This window comes from Phocoena phocoena, chromosome 12, assembly GCF_963924675.1.
Source record: "Phocoena phocoena chromosome 12, mPhoPho1.1, whole genome shotgun sequence".
Taxonomy (NCBI): Eukaryota; Metazoa; Chordata; class Mammalia; order Artiodactyla; family Phocoenidae; genus Phocoena; species Phocoena phocoena.
This window is the reverse complement of record NC_089230.1, coordinates 3,650,237-3,671,770: the sequence shown is the minus strand read 5'-3', so window position 1 is coordinate 3,671,770 and position 21,534 is coordinate 3,650,237. Positions and strand designations below refer to the sequence as shown.

The 21,534-nt window shown below is 37.0% G+C and overlaps 1 protein-coding gene across 1 annotated transcript in view; it reads right to left on the bottom strand.

Moving 5' to 3' along the window:
- Positions 1-21,534, bottom strand: part of PDE10A (phosphodiesterase 10A) — a 303,551-nt gene that overhangs the window by 16,388 nt on the left and 265,629 nt on the right. The window contains 1 exon segment of the mRNA XM_065889206.1: positions 16,723-16,895. Coding sequence (XP_065745278.1) covers positions 16,723-16,895 — 173 coding nt within the window.

Genomic DNA, 21,534 nt, shown 5'->3' with positions numbered 1-21,534 from the left:
ATGAGAGAATGATCTGTGTAAAGTCCAGCTGACCCAAAAGTAAGAGGCCAACACGCCAAGGACGAGGGAGCAGAAAAACACAAAGAGCCTGGGTTCCTGAAAGCATCACTGGGCAGCTGAACTTAAGCCAGCAACTACCTATCTTCAGACTCTTTACAATAGGATAAAAAATAAAACCTTATATTTTGAGACACTAGTCATTAGGATTTATCTTTTGTAAACTAAACGCCTTCCTAACTGATAAAACACTTAATGCACATGCGGCCGTCTGGCTTCATTCAGAATACACTATATCTTTTGATATAAAATGATCATCTGTCATACTCTAGAGAATACTTGTGAAAAAAACCCAGAGAGTTGAGATATCTGACATGATACTGTCCTTTTTCAGAAAGGACTGGATGCCAGGAAGGGCAGATTTCCAGCTTCATCAGGACATGTAAAATATTGGCAAATTACCAGGACACAAAATGCCACTGAAGATATAATAAGAATACAAGATCACATTATGAAACCTACACTCTTCATTTTTTGTCATTTTGGATTATTTGTTTGCTCGACAAATACTGAACCCTCCTACGTGCTCAGTAGCGTCACAGTTACCCGTAGCTCTGGGCCCAACAAGTGGACAAAAGCCTGGAATGTAATTACTTCCATCACGTGACATTCTGTCCTCTGATTATGCTCTACAGGACATTATGCCATTATAATTTATGTCTGAGACAAGAGAGTTTTGAGAGTGAAAGTGAGCACTAATATTAATTATATCAGGACAACAGGTATTAATTGAGAATGATCCAGACCAACTAGGGAGTCTGGTCACCCTGATTTTAACACAAAAATATCACAAAATAAATAAAGATAATATCAGTACTTTGAGAATTGTTATGAAAAATGTTAATCTTAAATATTAATTTTTACCAAATAATTGGTAGGGAAGAAAAAATATCCATCTAAACATTTTTAGGCTTAACGTGGATAGGCACATGTAACTAAATAAAACGCTCTTGTAAGTATGACGTTAATCTCTCTGCTTATGGTTTAGAAATATAGTGATTCTTAAATTAAATAAAGGCTGCACTTCCCTAGATATTAGGTTACTTCACTCTTGGCCAAAGTCTGCCATTGATGTCCTCAGACGAACGGTAGCATCTTTTGTGTTTTAGTCTTAATTCCAGGTATAAAGGGAGAGGCCATGTCTGTCATTTATTAACTATCTATTGGAGCAATTACAATGACTATCGCTTAACAATTTTCTTCTAAGAAATATAATCATATATTTAACTACAAAAAGTCGAATACCAGATAAATAATTTATTAAAGGTATAAAACAGACTACACTAAGTTGGATATTCACGTAAGAGGAGAAGAACAACAGTGGGCTGAAGTAAACGCCTGCACCAGAAAGTGCTGCTGGAACAGGGTCCCCGAAAGAGGACAAGAATTCACAATCAAAGAAGGATACCACACTGTTAAGCAAAGATAGACAGTAAAATAACATAGTAAACTTTATTCAAAAGTATATTTCCAGCTTATAGACTGCACATTAACTAATAGACAGAAAACAGCTTTGGAGAAGCATCCTTTTTAAACCATATGCAGAGAAGCCCCGGCTACTGTGAATGTGGACCAGCCAGCCCTGGAGGCGCCTGCCCCGTGAATGCACCAGCAGAGTCAGGAGAGAGAGCCCTTGCCATGTTTCTTTCGAGCAGAAATTGCTAGAGCAAGAAAACAAGGAGCTAGATGTAAAGACTAGCCTAATTTGGAGACAATATCTGTCCACTTCGTACCATGCTCAATGGAGCTATCTCCGCAAACTGCAACTCTCACTGGAGAAACAGCTGTCAAGTTACAGACGATGCCACGTACAGAACATTTGGAGCGAACCTGTGTCTATGACAGAGGTGGTGGAATATGTACCCTAGTCACAGGGGGAATGACGTCTGTGTTAACTCAAGTGTAGTGAAGGTTCTAGAAAATAGAAAGGAGGAGATAAACATTTCCCACAGCGAGGGCAGCCCTGAGCCTTTGTAAAATCCCCCTGTGGCTGAACTCCACGTCTACCATTTCCTAGGACAACGCAGAATGGCTCAAATTATGCAATTTCTTACATACATCATTATGGAATCCTCACAAGAAAATCTATGAAAGGCCAACAAAGCCGTGTCAAATGCGTGAATACTGAATTCACTAATAATACTAAAATAGATTAAAAGCTGGCTCAGTACCATGCAGAATTCTGTGAACTGCTTCTATGAGCTCATCAACTCCTCATCACCCCACAGAAATGAGATTTCATCTCATTTGGTGAGTTAAGGACCATTCTATTTAATTTTTTTTAAAGATTTCATTTAAAGGCCTACTGATATAATTGACATACTCTACCTTGTTTAAGAACAAAACACTTGAAACAAAAGTGTGTCATATTTTATCACAGAATCATACTTCCAGATTGTACATTTTTGGTGCTCATACTTTAACTTAGGTGTAACTGACATGGAATTAAATGCATGAATTTGAAAGATATAGTTCAACGAGTATGAAAATGTATACAGTCCAACCACCAGACCAGTGATGACAGGGAACATTTTCATGACCCAGACACTCCTTCTGCCCTTTCCCGTTCAATATCCCTTATCCAACACCAACACCTGCCAGCCCGAATTCTACCGCAACCACTAACACTATCGATTTGTTTGGCCTGTTCTAGAATTTGGTAAAAATGTGTTCATAGAGTAGGCACTGTTTTGTTCAACATAATGACTGTGTGATTTCTTCATGATGTTGCATGAATCTGTAGTTTCTAATTATTTTTTGTCGCTGAATAGTACAGTATTCCACTGAGTAAGTGCCAGAAACTGTCTATCCATTCACTGTTGTTGGACCTTTGGGCTGCTTCTGGTTTAGATATATTATGAATAATGCTGCTGTGAATATCTGCGTCCAAGCCCTTGTGCGAAAGGCAGAAAACAAGTGGAAGACAAAATTGGGAACAAAGAACAAGTGCGAAGGATAGAAAACAGGAACAGGTATGGCAGATATTAATGCAACTATCTCAAAAATCACTTTAAATGTCAATGATCTAAATACACCAATTAAAAGAGATTATCAGAGTGGATCAGAAAATAAGGCCTGAATATTTGTTGTTTATAAGAAACACACTTTAACTATAAACACACATATAGACTAAAAGTAAATGGGTGGAGAATGATATACCAGGCTAACATTATTCACAAGAAAATGGGAGCAGCCAGATTAATTTCAGACAGAACAGACCTCAGAGCAAGGATAGGTACCCGCAATAAAGAGGAACATCTCATAAGAATAAAGGGATCAATTCTCCAGGAAGGTATAATTGTCCTCAACCTGTATTCCCCTAGCGACAGAGCCTCAAAATATGTGAGGCAAAAACTGATCAAAGTTCAAGGAAAAGTGTATCAGCTCCACTACTATAGTTGCAGACTTCAACACACCTCTATGAGAACTGGATAGGTCCAGCAGGCAGAAAATCAGGACATATTTGAATCCAATAATTTCATCAACGATACAACTGACATCTGTAGATGGCTTCATCCAGCAACAGCAGAAGACACATTTTTTCCAAACTCAAATGGAACATTCACCAAGACAGACCATAAAATACACTTTTTAACAAACTGAAAAGAACAGAAATCATACAATGTATGCTCTTAGATAACAATGAAATTAACTAGATATCAACAACAGAAAAATAGCTGGAAAACCCTCAAGTACTTAGAGATTAAAAAACACTTCTGAATAACACACGGGTCATAGAAGAAACCAAGAGAAATTTTAAAATATTTATAACTAAACATAAATGAGGACACAGCTTAACAAAATCTGTGGGATGTAGTGAAAGCAGTGTTTAGAAGGAAATTTACAGCATTAAATGCATATAAGAGAAAAGAAGAAAGATGTAAAATTAAAAAGTTAAGTTTCCACTTCAGGAAACTAGAAAAAGAAGAACACGTTAAATCCAAATACGCAGATGAAAAGAAACAGTAAGAATTAGAGCAGAAATCAGTGAAATTGAAAACAGCAAATCAACAGAGAAAATAAACCAAACTAAAAGCTGGCCCTTTGAAAAGATCTATAAAAGCAATAAGCCTGTTGCCAGTCTAACTAAGGAAAAAAGAGAATACAAATTACTAATATCAGCAATGAAAAAGGGGACGTCACTACAGATCTCATGGACATTCAAAGGAGAATCAAGGAGCACTATAAACAACTCTACACCCACAACTTTGGTGACCTAGATAATATGAATCAATTTCTTAAAGGATACAATCTTCCAAAACTTACACAAGAAGAAATAGACAATCCAAACAGGTCTGTATCTATTTAAGAAATTTGGTCAATAATTAATAATCTTCCAATACAGAAGTCACCAGGCCCAGATGGGTTCAGACAGCATATCCTACCAAACAAACTGAACTCACCCTGCTCCCATGGCCTGGGTGTTAGTTCACGGCAGCTGCGACTGAAAACAGAATCAAATCGTGCAGGTTTTGATTCCGGGTAATGCTGCAGTGGAAGAGCTCAACTGCTCTTCAGGATGGTCATTATGACTCTCTCAACCTCCCTTCTCCATGAAACCTCGCATTAGTCAGGGCTGGAGAATCTCACTCCACCCGTTTATCCCCAGAAGCAGAAAGTGGGATCCCTGGAGTTTCTCTTCCAGGCAGTGAACCCAGCCCTTCCTGCAGGACTGTGACAGCTGATCAGGGTTAGAATATCAGGGAGGCCAGGACCGGGCAGGGGTGAGGCAGGAGTCTCCTTACCCACTTACTCCCCACCCAGGGGGGCCGATGAGTGTCTGGGGTCGGAGGGATTGTGGGCCGGGGTGAGGAAGCAGTGGGGATGGGGGTGACAATGAAGCCAAACAGGCGCACAGCGGGGGCCACTCCACCCCCAGGAAGACCCGTGAAGTCTCTAGGCCTGGCCAGGCTCGTGCCTTTCCAAACTCAAGACTATTTGCTCCCAGGGTCAGTTGGGCTCTTTTGATTGCAGAAGACAAAAACTCACTTAAGCTTCTGTATTAGTTTGCTAGGGTTGCCGTAACAAAGTACCACAAACTGGGTGGCTTAAATGACAGAAATTTATTGTCTCACGGTTTTAGAGGCCAGAAGTCCAAATCAAGGTGTTGGCAGGGTTGGTTCCTTCTGAGGGCCATGAGGGAAGGATCTTTTCCAGGCTCCTCTTGTTGGCTGGCAGATGGCCATCTTCTCCCTGTGTCTTCACATGGTCTCCCCACTGACACATCTCTGTCCAAATTTCTTCCAAGGATATCAGTCATGTTGGGTTAGGGCCCACCCACATGGCCTCATTTTACCTTAATCACCTCTACAAAGGCCCTATCTCCAAATACTGTCGCATTCTGGGAATCTGGACTTCAACTTATGAATCTGTGGGGCGACACAATTCATCCCATAAGAGTTTTCTAGAACACAAGTTTATTTTAATGCGTTGTAGAGTTCTTTAGTTGACGCATCCATCTCCCCGTTAGACTGGAAGGACCAGGACAGCAGGGCCAGGGGCTGTCTGGCTCTTTGCTGCCCACCCAGCACTCGCCCCAGGCTTGGCACTGAAAGGTACCGAATCTGTAGCTGTGGAATTGGGTGTCTCCCTTGGGTGTCTCTGCTCCCTTCTCCCATTACTTACTGGCCGATCCCTCAAGAGCCTCTGATACAACACACTCCCATGTCAGACAGTACACTTCACATACTGTATTTCACTTGATAGCATCTGTACTAACATACTTAATCTCCTTTAAAGTAAGTCACATTTTTTTCTTAAATAAATTGAAAAGGACATTTTTTCATGTAATTTCTACTTGGATTATTTGTCTTATTATTGAGTTGTAAGAGTTATATGAGACTGCTATTAAACATAAATATTGAGAATATTTTCTCACATTCTGTGGCTTGTCTTTTCATTTCCTTAAAAGCTGTTCTGAAAATCGTAAGTTTTTAATATGACGAAGACGGTCTATCATTTGTTTGTTTCTCTGAAGGTTAGTGCTTTTCTGTTTTGTTTTCTCCAGCTTTATTGAGGCATGGCTGACCAAAAACAGCTGTATATATTTAGGTTGTACATGTGATTATTTGATATATGTATGCATTGTTAAATGATCACCACAATTGAGTTAATTAACACATTCATTACCTTACACGGTTACCTTTTGTGTGTGTGTGTGTGTGTGTGTGTGTGTGTGTGTGGTGAGAACACTTAGGATCCGCTCACTTAGCAAATTTCAAGTGTACAGTACAGCTGTACAGTACAAGTGTACAGTACACCACGCTGTACCTTAGATCCCCAGAACTTATTAATCTCATAACTGACAGTTTGTACCCTTTGATGGACATCTCTGAAGGTTAATGCTTTTTGTGTGCCAAGGAATCTTTGCCTATGCAAGGTCATGAAGACTTTCTCCTATGTTTTGTTCTAAAGATTTTATAATTTTAGCTTCTACATTTAAGTCTATCATCCATCTGAAACCTCCGTAATTAAAAAGCAATGTTGAAATGACTATCCTTTCCCTAGTTGAATTATCTTGGCCCCTTGGCTGAAAATCAACAGGCTACATAGAATGGGTCTTTTGTAATCTGTCCCAATTTGTCTACCCTAACACCAATACACCCAGTCTTGATTACTGTTATTTTATAGTAAGTCTTGAAATCAGGTAGTATAAGTCCTCCAATTTGTCTCTGCTTTGTCAAAATTGCTTTGACTATTCTGGGTCTTTTGTATTTCTAGATAAATTTGAGGTCGGTTTGTCACTTTCTACAAAAAGTAGCCTGTGGATATTCTGACTAGAATTGCAGTTTTGGAGGAATGTTTGTAGAGAATCGATAGCAATATTGAGTGTTGCAATTCATAATCATGATACATCTCTCCAGTCATTTAGTGTTCTTTATTTGTCTCAGGAAATGTTATGTATTTTATCATTTATTAAATTTATTTTTAAATGATTTTATATCATTTGTTAAATTTATTTTTTAAGAGACTTTATATCATTTGTTAAATTTATTTCTTAAATGACATTGCAAATGGAATTGCTTTAATTTGAATTTCCAATTAATATTCATATATAAACTAAGTTAATTTTTAAATGTATCATGTGAACTTGCTAAAGTCACTTATTAATTCTAGTAGATTTTTTTGGAGATTCCTGAGGAATTTTTTTAGTAGATGGCATGTGATTTAAAAATAAGGACAGATTTACTTTTTCCTTTCTAATTTTATTTGTTGATTTATTTACTTATTTTCAGCATAATGCACTGGCGATGATCATACGGTATTTCTTCTTTGTTCCATTACTGTGAATTATATTAATTAGCAAATGTTAAACCACTGTTCTATTCCTGAGATAAAATCCATTTGTTATATTGTCTCTTGAATATGTGACTGAATTTGTTATACTTTGTTATGAATTGGATCTATGTCCATGAGGAATATAGATCTTTTTTTTTTCATGGAAAGGCATTTTCTTTTAAATATAGCAGTGCATACATGTCAATCAATATAGATCTTCAATTTACTGTTTTTGTAATGTGTTCGTGAGCTTTTGGTATCAGTACTATTCAGGCTTCATAAAATAAAGTGGTAAGTAGTAGTCTCATTTTCAGTAACATTTTGTGTAAGATTGATATTATTTCTTCCATAAATGTCTGAGAGAATTCACAAGTGAAACCATGAGGTCCTGGAGAATTTTCTGTTTAAGGATAGAATTTCTTTAAGGGGATATTCAGATTTTCTGTTTCATCTTGGTTCAGTACAGTAAGTTGTAATTTTCAAGGAATTATTCCATTTTTAACTGTTTCAAATTACCATAAAATTATTTATAATAATCTCTTACTGCCTCTTTTTGCCCATATTCTGTAACAATATCCTCTCTGTTACTGTTAATATTGGTGATTGGTATTTTCTCCTTTTCCCTTACTTAGTCTTGCTGGGGGTTTACACATTTTAGTAATCTTTTCAAGGTACCGACTATTGGCATCATTGGTTTTCTCTGTTGTTTGCTGCTCTCCGTTTTATTGTTCTGCTCCTCTCTTGATTATTCATTTCAAGTTAGGGCTTAATTTGCTCTTCTTTTTCTAGCTGCTTAAGGTGTCATCTTAAAACACTGACTAACACAGGCATTTAAAAATAAACTTCTAGCTGAATCCTACAAATTGTGAGTTTGTTTTCCCTAACATTCAGTTTGAAATATTCTATTTCCCTTGTTATTTCTTCTTTGATACATGAGTTATTTAGAGGTGTGTTGTTTAATTTCCACATACGTAGGGCTTTTCTACATAGGTTATTGTGATTTTTATTTCCATCACAATAAAAAATATTCTATGAATCCGATCTTTTGAAATTTATTGAGATTTATTTTAGGTACCAGCACACAGTCTGTCTTATAAATATTCCATGTACAGCTGAAAAGAATGTGTAGTCATTTTTTAGTGTTCAGTGTATATAAAATAGGTTTTGTTGACAGTGTCGATTTTTCCTTTGCCTTAGATTTTTATGTACTTGCTCTATAAATTACTTAAAGAAAAATGTAAAACTCTTGAACTATGGCTTTGTTTAGTTTCCTTTTCTGTTCTGTGAGATTTTCCTTCATGTGTTTTGCAGCGCTGTTAATTAGGTGCACGCACACATTTGCAGTGTTATTTCTCTCTATGTGTTGACCCTTCTGTCATGGTGAATTATCCCTCTTACTGGCTCACAGTATTCTGCCTTCAAAACGACTCTGATACTACTACAGCCATGTAGCTTTTTTAAGGTGTCTGCATGGTATATCTTCTCTCATCATTTTACTTTCAACCTATCTGAGTCTTCCTATTTAGAGTGTGTATTTCTTATATAACATATAATTAAGTCTTGTTATTTTATCAAGTCTGATAATTTTTGGTTTTCAATTGAGGTATTAATCCATTTACGCTTAATTGTTAGTTTGATTGGGTTCACGTCTACTGTCTTCATATTTGCTTTCCGTTTGCTGCATTGTGGGCTGATAAAATGTACTTTTTATGATTCGTTTTTCCTTTCTTTAAAAAAAGCTATACTTTTATGTTTTCATGGTTTCTATACATTACAATATACATACTTATAACACACACACAAAGTTAATATTGTTCCACTTAGCACTTCACTCTCACCCTTCACAAACATAAGAACCTTATAACGCTATAATTCTTTGTACCCCTCATTCTTTGTGCTATTATTTTCATATATTTAATCTCTACATATGATATAAACCTCACCTTAGTACAATTACTATTTTTGCTTTAATCACTCGTTTATCTTATAAAAAAATTAGAAGATATATATGAGAATTCATACGTCATATTCTCTTTTGGATCCTTTTCTAAGGATCCAAAGTAGCATCCTTAGAAACAAAACAAAAAGTAAGCAAATACCCAAAGTATTTGGAAATTAGGAAATTCTTTTAAATTAACCTCCACATCAATGAGGAAATGGAAACAGAAATGAAAATTATCTAAAAACTAAGAAAAAGAATAATGCTTCATCAAAAACTTGCAGGGTACAGTTCAATTAGTAGTCAGATAATAATACATATACATGTCTTGTTATGAAATTTGAGAAATAAGAAAAGGAACAACTAAGGTACAAAGAAGGTATAAAAATAAAAGTTAAAATTAATGAAAGAGGGCTTCCCTGGTGGCGCAGTGGTTGGGAGTCCACCTGCCGATGCAGGGGACGCGGGTTCGTGCCCCGGTCCGGGAGGATCCCGCATGCTGCGGAGAGGCTGGGCCCGTGGGCCGTGGCCACTGGGCCTGAGCGTCCGGAGCCTGTGCTCCGTGGCGGGAGGGGCTGCAGCAGTGAGAGGCCCGCGTACCGAAAAAAAAAAAAAAAAATTAATGAAAGAGCAAACACACAAGAAAGAAATGATAAATTTTTTAAAAGTTTGTAAAAAAGGAATAATTAAAATGAAAGGACAAATTTGATTAAGAAACAAAGGGAGAAATAAAAATATTGAAAATTAGATAACTACAGATATAGTAAGATAAATACATTTTAAGTGAGAATAATTTGTGTAAATATTTTATGCGAATTTGAAAGTCTAAAGGAAAAATGATTTTCTAGCAAAATAAGTTGACCAAGAGGTGAAATAAAATGGAAAAAACAAAACAAAACAATTACCTCAAACCACAAAAGACATTAAAAAGTTTGTTAAAGACCTTCCATTAAAAAAATGTGCCAGACTGTAATGGTTTTACAAATAAATATAATTTAAGCTTCCCCAAATGGATATCTTTATTTATTTAAACCCTTCTAGACCAGAGAGAAATTTAATTTCCTAACTCTCATAATCTTAATAGCAAATTATGATACCATACAGAAAAACAACTACATGTCAATTAATGGATTCGACATAAACTTGCTAAAAAAAAAAAAAAAAAAAAGCAAAAATTGATTTCCTTAGTATATTAAAAAAGTAATTCCATGGGAAACTAGAGTACAAGGAACTCAGTGGTAGCACAAAATTAGGAAATTTAAAAATCTATTAATAAAATAAGAAATCAATAACAGAAATTAGGAAAATCATATTATCACTGACATCTGAATATGAATTTGATAAAATTCCTAATAAAAAGTAATACAAACAAGAAACGAAGAAGAAAACTCATACCAGATGAAAATAATTTACCAAAAAAATCACATAAAAAATTAAAATCTAAAATCACTACAATTAAAATCAAACACATATTAGATATACTTGCTTTATCACCATAATCCAATACTGTTTTGTAGGTTCTAATTATACAGTCAGATGAGAAAGCAAAATAGGTATCAATATCAGAAAAGTGGAACGAATGATATTTAACTGTAGATGATGTGAAAGTATGCCTAGAAAATCCAAGAGATTAATATTTTCAACTGACACAGAAAACATAATAAAATTGCTAGAAAACACATTTTTAGAGTTCTAGTAATGACGGAATAAATTCTGAACAAAATTTAAGAACAACTCATTGAAGGCAATTGAGTACCTAAAAGCAGGCAGAAACTGAAAGGAGTTCAAAACCTTTGGGCATAATCCACATTTATTAGCTTTTCTGCTAAGATTATGGCTCAGTTGGGGTATGAGACATTTAGAGGCCCCCCAAAAGTCACAGTATGGTGGAGAGGTTAGCATCTGGGCTGTCAGAGCACGTGGAATTTGAGGAGAAAAATCCTGGAAAGGAGAGAGCCACAAAGGCGATAGTCCCCAAATATGCATTCATATTCCCCTCAAATCCTTGGCTGGATCTAAGGACCAAGGCCAAAACAGAAACAGAACCACACAAAAAATGCTTAAGGCACATATCCATAAATTTAGGATAATCCATGAGAAATTTAACTGGCCACTAGAATAAAAGTCAATTATCTTCAGAGAAGGATAACAGGATCCAGAAAGATAACAGAGAATACATATTATCCACAACGTAGCATATAAATTAAAAAATTACTAGACATCTAAAGAAAAAGAAAAATGTGTTCCATGACTCAGAAAAAAAAAAAGTCAACAAAAAAAAAGACCCACAGAGGACTCAGTTGGTGGAAATGAAGACAAGCATTGTTAAGTAACTGATAGATATACTAAAGAATCTCAGGAAAATATATACTTGGATACAATGGGTGAAGAGACAGGAATTTTAAAAGAGACATAGAAGCTATAAAAATGAACCCCCAATAAATCTCAGAACTGACAAACACAATATATAAAATAAATCACTGGATGGAATGGACAACAGATTGGAGAGAACATTAGAAAGGATCATTGAAATTAAAGGCGAATCATACCAAATTACCCAGGGAGGCCCAGGGAGGAAAAATGACTGAAAAAACAGTTCAGAGCCCTAATAACCTGTAAGATAGCATTAAGTGATCTATCATATGTGTAATTAGAGTTGCAGAAGAAAAATGACGGGTTGACAGAAAAAAATATTTGAAGAAAAATGGTTAAAACTTTACTACGTTTTCCTGCAATCAGCAGCCCAGAGACCCAGAAACCTCAGAGGAATTCAAGAAGGACAAATACAAGGAGGACACTGAGGTACATGATAAACAAAGTGCTGAAAAACCAAGGATACAGAGAACATCTTAAATAAAAAGACATGCTACATATAGGAGAATAACAAGAAGCATGACTGCTGACTTCTCATCAGGGACAAAAGAAAAAGATGGAGGTCAGAAGACAACCGAATAACATTTGAAAAATGCTGAAAGAAAGCCTGTCAACTTAAAATCCTAAGTCCAGCAAAAATATCTTGGAAAAGTGAAGCCAAAATAAAGGCGATAAACTAAGGCTGAAAGAATCTGCTGTCTGGACTGAGGTAAAATAATTACCAGACGGAAATCTGGATCTACACAAACGAATGCAAAGCATTGGAAATGGTATATATATGAGAAAATATGACAGATTATCTTTTTCTTTTTAAAAAATTCTTTAATAATCTATTAACTATTTAATTTAAAGTATTAGCAACCTTGGTGGTGTATACAACATATGTAGCAGTATAATATTTAACAACAATAGCATAAAAGACAAAACTGGGCATAACTGGATTCTGTCTTTTTAAGGTTGTTACATTGTACAGAAATGGAGTAATATTAATTCAAGGTGGACTGAAAAATGCAGATTCATGTAAACTCAAGAGCAACCACTTGAAAACATACAAGCGTAACAATAAAAGCCAATAGAAGATACAGAACACAACAACAAAGGAAACATTTCATTAACTCCAATGAAGACAGGAAAGGAAGGACAAAGAACAAAGGGTTAAAGAGAAAACAAACAAGATAATGAGGCAAACATAAGTATAATTACATTAAAGGCAAACGAACTGACAGTCCCAAAGGAAGCAGCCACTGAAAGTCTCAACTACTGCTGATTACAAGACACATTTAAAATATAAGGATGCAGATAGGGTAACAGTAAAGGATTGGAAAAGAATATGACCTGCCAATAAGTAAGCATAAGAAAGCTGGTGTGGCTATTAGACACAGAAAACTTTAAGGCAAGAAGTATTACCAGAATAAAAAGAGAATTTCATAGTGACAAGAGGATAAATCATAGAGAAGACATAACAAATACACAAATGTATAAGCACCTAATAACAAAGTTTCTAAAAACATGAAGCAAAATTGAGAAATATATAAAAATTCATAACTATTTTTATACTGGAAATTGTATTTCCATTAAAAACTGGAAAAAACACATTCACAACTGATAACATGTATAACATGACCAGTACAATTTAACTAAAAAAGTGATAGGATCTGTGTAAATAAACTATATAAAATGTTATCCAAGACTAAAAAGTCATGCCAGTGCTTTTGGATGAGAAGCCAATATACTCTCATTTACAAGTGAAGAAATAAATGCGATATAACTGCAATCAAAATCCCAATGTGGATATTTTTAATGGAAAACAAACACGATAAAATATCCTTTTTCTTTTTTAAGTGTTCACTATGAAGGAAATAAAGGGTCATGATGTCTATAATCTACAAGGAAGTGGCACAGTCAAAAAATAAAGGCAAAAAATACGTTAAAATGTTAATAATTCTTGAATGTGGGTATGAGTATACATTTTAGTATAATTTCCACTTTTCTTAAGTTTGAAATTTTTCTTATAAAAATATAAAAAAATGCATTTACTAAGTAACAATTTCCATGAAATTTTCGGAAAGTAAATGAGAGATTAAGATTACTTTACCAGGTATGTATGATAAATTTCAACATAGTTACAATAATCAAAACAGTATGATCACAGTCGAGGATTAGATAATTAACAATTACATGGCTTAAGGAGTCCAAAGAAGTATTTGAGTTTATATGAAACTTCAATTCAATTCAGTGGAAGAAAATAGATTGTTAATTAAATGGTATTGATTCAACCCATCAGGAAGAAATAAAGTTATGTTCATAAAAAGTATAACTCCAGAAGCATTAATATGCAAAGAAAATTTTAAGTACAATTTATATTACTTTGAGGATAGGGGAGGTCTTCATAAGCAAGACAGGAAACCAGATTTGATAAAAACAAATGAAAGATTTGGCTTCATGAAATTAAATTTCTTTGTATTTAAAATAAAATCTAAATAAAACTTTTGAAAAGCACCTAAGAAAATGTTTGTAACATATAACAGAGAAAATGTTAACATCCTTAACAAAAATATAGAATGCAAACTGATTTATAAAAAAAGTAAAGAATTCAACAAAAATTACACAAAAGTTGTGAACAAACAGAAGTAGGAACAAAGTCAACAAACATGAAAAGATCTTTAATGCAGGGAGTTGTCAGAGAATGGCATACTTAAAGAGAAACAGCTTTCACCCTATGTGAGGAGAAGTGTGAATTTCTACCGTCCTTTTAGAAAATTTAACATGTATCTACATTTCTAGCACCGTATGCAATGTGATATATATTTTTAAAGGACAGCAGATGACTTTATGAGAGTTTATTGCAGAATTATTTATGGTGCAAAATTCTAGAAACATCTTATCAATAGGAGGAAGGTTTAAGTGAGCCTTTAGCTAGTCCTCCATACTACGTGATGTCACATAACTCTTAAAACTAGGCAAGCATCTGGTATACCGTCGGCCCTGCTCATCTGTGGGTCCTGCATCCGCAGAGTCAACCGACCTCGGATCCTGTACTATGTTGCTTGAATCTGTACAGGCGGAACCCACGGATACGAGGGCTGAGGGCCGACGAAGGGATTTAGGGACTTGAACATCCACTGATTTTGTTATGCGGGTGGTGTCCTGGAACACATTCTCTGTGGATACCGAGGAAGGCCTGTAATCACGTTTTTGTTTAAAGATGTATGTTTGTGCATATAAACAGCTTAGAATAAACAGAGGAGAATGCATGGTTCTATCGGTTCTGCAGAACAGGACCCAGCGGACCCCTGGGTCTCTCATCCGCTCTGTGCAGACGGAAGAGTGACCCTATTCATCGTCCAGGGCCATTTTATACAAGGGACGTAATACCCGTATTCTGGTACCTGCAGGGGCTCCGGGAACGAACACCCACGGACGACTCTATTATTGTTTTTCTTGTATATATACCTGCACTCTTTGAATTCTTAAAACAAATATGCAACACCTTTAAAATTATTTAATCATCATAACTATACAGTATACACCACTAACATGTACATATGCATTAAGCACCAAGTATAATATTACTTGCAATTAGATTTAAAAATTTTCTATTTTATAAGAATACTATTATCGTAATCATTTTGCTAAAATCATATGCAAGAAACTTGTTACTACTTACATGACTCTTATTTATAACTTAAAAACAATGTATACACATAGTTTCCGGCAAGCCAAAGGATACCTTAACCCAGCGCATATTTCTCCAGTCTTATCATTGCCATAAGAAAGAGAACCGCAGACAAACTCCCGTTTCTACAGACGTGAAGACTGTAAATCACACGCATCCCTTGGGCTGCAGGCAGAAGAGGGTGTGTTGTCCTGCATGACACTGACCCTTCTGCCAACCCTGGGAGGGTGCTGGCAATGTGTGCAGACTGCCCTCTGTAAAATTAAGATGTATATTTTTTTCCTCAAAGAAGGTTCCCCGTAAAAACTCTGATGACCATATTCTTGAAGAGGTCAACATTATTTATTATGTGTCTGTCTCTAGTCATTTGTAGACCTAATGTGTTGTGTTTGGGGTACCTGAGTGAACTGCTTCTTAGAACTGAAAGCAGATTTCTCTAGAAAGAAATGTTATGATCAGTACCTTAATGGATCACAGAGGAGGTACACAAAGCATCTGAGCAAAAAAGAATAGATTCAACTTCAGCAAGACTAGGATGAACAAATAAACAAGTGTTCCCAAATCTAAAGATAAAGACGGCATCGCTTAAGATGGACCTAGTCAGACATGGAAACAGCAAAAGGAAAGTCCTACAAAGAAAAGCTGGTGGTAACCACCTACACACCGGCAAGGCCAAGAGGGGTTTTAGCCAGTGGACTGAGCTCTAATGGACAGATGGGTGGACAGGTGCAAGATGAAAACACGTGACACATTTCTGAATCCAGCGGGCAAGTCACACCTTCTCAGAAAAAAAGGAATCAAACTACCTTAGCCTGGTGCATTAGAACATTTAAGGAACCTCATTCTCTCTGTTCTGACCCCACATTCCAACCAACTTTGGATTGCCACTTGGCTTCCTGAAGGATTGTGACCACGCTGAATGCCAATATTCTGATGCTTATAACTAGAATGTATGTTTGCAGATCAATAAAATGGAATGCAGGTTTTATACATCAATCACATTGGCTTGGTTAATAAGATCTGGATTCTGATGAATCCATCTTCATTTGTTTTGAGTCTGTGAGGTCAATGACCAAACGCTGGACTGTGACAAATTCAAGGAGAGGCCTCTTGGAAAATGACTTCCCTTTAAAAGTACCCATTCCTATGTGACCAGTTTAAATTCTAATTCATATTTTAGTGACCTTCACAATACATTGTCAGCAATCTTGTCAAATAACGAAATATCCAAAGTAAATATAAAGTGCACATAAAACAAACAAAAAAACACCACATAAATTCTTTTTACATTTTCTTTCTTCAAATATAAATTTATGCCAAATTACATTTTTGTTTTTAAATATAAATTTATTCCAAATAACACTTCCTGGGCTACTAAACTTTCAAAAATTATTTTTACCTATGTGATTGATTATTAAGGTTTAGCGATCCGGTCTGGTACATCTCTTCCAACTGCTTCCTGTTTCCAAAGTATAACGCAAGGTCTGTGGCAATGATGGCTTTGCGGATGATCTCAAGCACCTGTTCATATTCACTGGAGCTCAGGGTGGAGAAGATATTGTGCCCCTCCAACTAGGGAAAAAATACAAATAAACACCACCAATAACAAGCACAAGCTCCAATCTAATGACATTTTTAGTTACTTGAAACAACAGTCAGTCCATGGCATTTGGTCAGGACAGGTTTTGGGGGAACAAAAGGATAGTTTAAAATGACTAATGAAATTAATGTTTTGGTTTCTCTTCACGATACAACAATGAAGCTACCACTTAAATGAACTATTTAAACTACGTAACATTTCCCACCATAAAATCCCAGTGATTTAAATATACACCTAGTTTGGGGATATTTCTAGTAAGGAATTAAAGGACTGGTATATGTAAAATATTTAAGTAAAAGACTTTTCCTTTTAAACTAATTAAGAACTTCGGTAATTTTCACATTATACTGGAAATTAATGGGCTTAAAAAGTCATCTATACCTTTGTCCACTTCCGCAAGCCTCATGAGTAATAAACTATTTTCTCTGTATCACAGAGGAAAATGTCCCAGGACCTGAACATAAAATTTAGGCATATTAAAAACTCTCCCTACAGGCAAGAATGCTTTTACATAAAGCACAAATCCCTGAGGTGCAAAAACTGTAAGGCCATCCTGTCTTCTGTCCTCATGGGAGATGGACCCAGCAGATCGTCACCCTAAACAAGACCAAACACTGGTCATTTGAATTCTGTTTTCCCATAATTATTCTTCTGTATATGAATCTTTTTAAAACTTTTTACAATAATTTCTTCCTCAGGATTTTGTTTTATTTGTAGTTGAGGTTAAAACGGGTCATTTTTGTTCAAACAAAAAAAGGCAGAGATTCAATTTATGGGTTCATCAATTATTTCTCAGTGATTCATGAGTCAACACAGTTGTACTATAAACTGATCTTTAATTGTTTCTGCTTGTCTTAAGCTACATATATTTACTGATAAATTACATGACAAACTTGAAATTATTAAAGTATATTTCTGTACAAAATCAGACATCTCACTAAGATATTGTCTGCTTCCTATTACTCTGAAATAAGGTTGTATGTGCCACATTTATTTTCAGTTATCAGAATCTTCCTGTATTATTTACTTTTAAGGTATTATATTTATATTTAAATTATCCTATGATACATGGAGTTAGTTCTAGTTGGTTCTTCTTCAGACAATGATAATATTAAGGACATGTTTGTAGAACGCTCTAAGGTTATAAAGCACTTTCAAACACATGATTGCACTTTCAAATTATAAAATTCAAATAAATCTTTGATATCTAATTGAAATGAAGTATTTGCTGAAGCATTAACAACATTTTTATTTGACTAGAGAAAAAGTGCAGTACTTCTATAAACTGGTTATTTCAGTAATTTTTAGTAATGTAATCTCCCTTGAAGCAGCCTTCATAAATACAATAGGGCCAAAGCGGTGGACACGATAAGCACAGGACTTCAGCTCAACAGAAGGAAGAACCACCTTAATGTTCAGAATTACCAGGTGAACCATGCATGGGATGCTGCTTGTGGAAACATTCAAAACACAGGCTGGTTAGTAACTGATGGGGGACAAGGGGCGGGGATTTAGTCACTGGGAAGGTAATTAACTTCCAAGCCCCTTTCAACCTCAACTCTAAACTTGTACAAAGTTACAAGAAAGAAATCTTGACTCTAACTTGTGCTAAGAAAGCTGCTTTGCTTTGATCATAACTCAAGTAAAACAGCTGGCCTCTGCTTCAGCACTTAATGCTCTGTGACCTGGGCTCCCCCCTCATAAACATGTTCCACATTGGATGTGTTTGGCCGGTACTCATGCACACATCTGCTCTTGGCAGGTCGTCCAAAGAGGAATCACGTGTGATATATATTTATATGATTTATCCTCTCTATCACCAACAAACTATTAAATTACAGCACATAACATATTCTCACATACTGTTGGATTTTATGTTTTAACCTCTCTAAAATAGGGACTTCTTAGCCTGGGTCCTATAAATTCTCTTGGGGACCACAGAACAATGAACTCACTACAACTGTATATAGTACGTTGAGTGTGGCATCCATAAACACATATTTTCATCAGATTCTCAAAAGTGTCCATGACCTAAGACAAAGTAAGACCCATTTTAAAGGATCTGTATATTCTGCGGGCTATTTCAGATTCATTATTTCTTTTTTTACTTTACTTTTCGATATTAAAGGGAAACTAGGTGGAAAAGTTCAGCAGTGAACCTTTATAATGAACAGCTGGACTACTTCTTTCAACATTTTACAAGAGTAAAGGGAATAAGTGATAAAACAACAATAAATGGCCCCTTCCTTTCAGGAGACTATAGTATATATTTATCAACACTTTGCTCCTACCAAAACAAAAGACAATAAGGGAGATACAGCAACCAAGCACAGCAGATAAACGCTGAAAATGCTTTGAAAGCTCCAATTTCACATTAGTTAACAACCTAATAAAACCTCACAAAATAATAAGATGCCTTTATATACCAACTGATAAGTTTATTATAACTAATATTCCAGGTTACGCTGTTTAAAGTTTATATTAATTCAAGGCAGTTGATCCCATGTTGTATCAATCAAGCATAAAATAACAAGCATTTTATACCCAGCAATGTTTCTAAAGTCCCAAAATAGGTAAGGAGCATATAATTCTTACATCTGTGAAAGCTTACGAGTGGGCTCTGTTTGTAAAGGCTCAGCTGCTTAAGTAGCTGAGATCTGTGAGATATGTACGAGAGAATATAAACAACGCTGAAACGGTCCTGATGCTGAGAGACTCATCGGGGACACACTTTAAGGTCTTTAAGGTGGATGGTCTTTAAGGTCCCTCCTAACTCTCAAACATGATGGGTCTAAGGATTCTCAGCATTCGGATTCACTGTTAGAGCACTGCTTTCTTGCCATAGCTGTATCTTTCCCACCACAAAATGAGGAATGTGTGTCTCATTGAGCAGATATTCAGTCTGTAGCGTCTCACTTTGGCTAAGGATATTAGTAGCTTAGTACCTACTACATCCAAGGTCCTAAACAACATAAGTTCATTTTTTTAAGGCGTTCGCTGTTCAGTGGTACACAAAAAATAGAGTAGCATGGTCCCCACGAATGAGGTAAGTGAAGACCATGGGAGCACATGGGATGCTCTTCTTGGTGGCGACATGAATTCTGAAGGACCAGTGGAGGAACAGAGGAGGCATGAGACCCTGAGCGTTTGCTGGAAGCACAGACACTTCCGTGCGGCTGAGGCAAATTTAATACAGAAATGGTAAGAACTAAAGTAAAAGTTTTTTGAAAAGGCCGGGATGCAGGGCTTCCCTTGTGGTGCAGTGGTTGAAAGTCCGCCTGCCGATGCAGGGGACACGGGGTCGTGCCCCGGTCCGGGAAGATCCCACATGCCGCGGAGCGGCTGGGCCTGTGAGCCATGGCCGCTGAGCCTGCGCGTCCGGAGCCTGTGCTCCGCAACGGGAGAGGCCACAGCGGTGAGAGGCCCATGTACCGCAAAAGAAAAAAAAAAAAATGGGGGAAAAGTCAGTCAAACAGACAAGGTCTAATGAAGGTGGAATTTGGGATGTCACTCGGGAAAGGTCCCTGATGGACATGTAGGAGACTGTACGCTCAGAGGGGCCAGTTCAGCATCCACTACAGGCACCAAATGGGAACTCGGCCTCCCATGAATGCCCCTCACGGCCTGTACACAGCCCCTGGCCCCAGTCACCGGGAAAACAGTCCTGAGACCCAATGTTGAGACAAAGGGCAGCTCAGCAAAAGTTAAGAATCTGAACCTATCTTTCCTCTAGATGCTTTCACACTTCTCCTTACTTCATTCCTGACTTAATCTCCTCCCACTGCCCACTCGGGGCGGGGGTGGGGGGGGTGGGAACTGCCCACTGCATCTTTCTCCCTGTGACGGAAGTGAAGGCATACACCCCTCCTGCCGTGCTGTACCGTGAATAGTTCTGTGCCAGTGTGTGAAGGACTGAGGTTAGCTTTTAGATATACTTCCCTTTTCTGTTTGCTGAGGTTGCTGTGGTCACACAGGGGCCCTCTTCCCCACGCTTCCCCAGTCGCCCGGATTATCCCATAAGTAATTGTGGCAACAACACTGAAAGTCAGCATTCGGGTTAACAAGACTGTGGTCTGTAGACACACACACAGAGCCACACACACACAGCTTTGTGGAGGCCTCATGGGGAGCCATCTCTAAGCATCATGGTGAATTTTTTTATCTCCTCTTTGGCCACGTTGCCAAAGGATGAATAGTTCGGGACTGCGATCCTCTGTGCAGCCAGAGCGCTGAAGGCTGCCTGCGGAGATGAGGACGCCGAAGGAGAAGCCCTTCACTACCCTGACCACTGGGCGGACAGACCTATCAGAGGGCTCCGTGTGATGTAATGACATATTGTTCTGTCTGATAATTCAGTGACTGGATGTTGAAATTAAATTTTACTCTCAGCCAAGGATATCACCTTAATTGGTCAAGTCTGGAGGTGTCCTGACAAAACTTCAAACTGGCAGGGCTTGGTGACTGGAGCTGGCGGCAGGGTGAGGGGGAAGGACTCTAACAGGGTCACTGACCTGTGGGGTGAGTGAGGCGCCATCACGGGAGCTGTAAAATAACTCAGCACGATTTTGGCCACACTGAATGCCAAACACAGTTCAAGCGTTTGGAAACAGA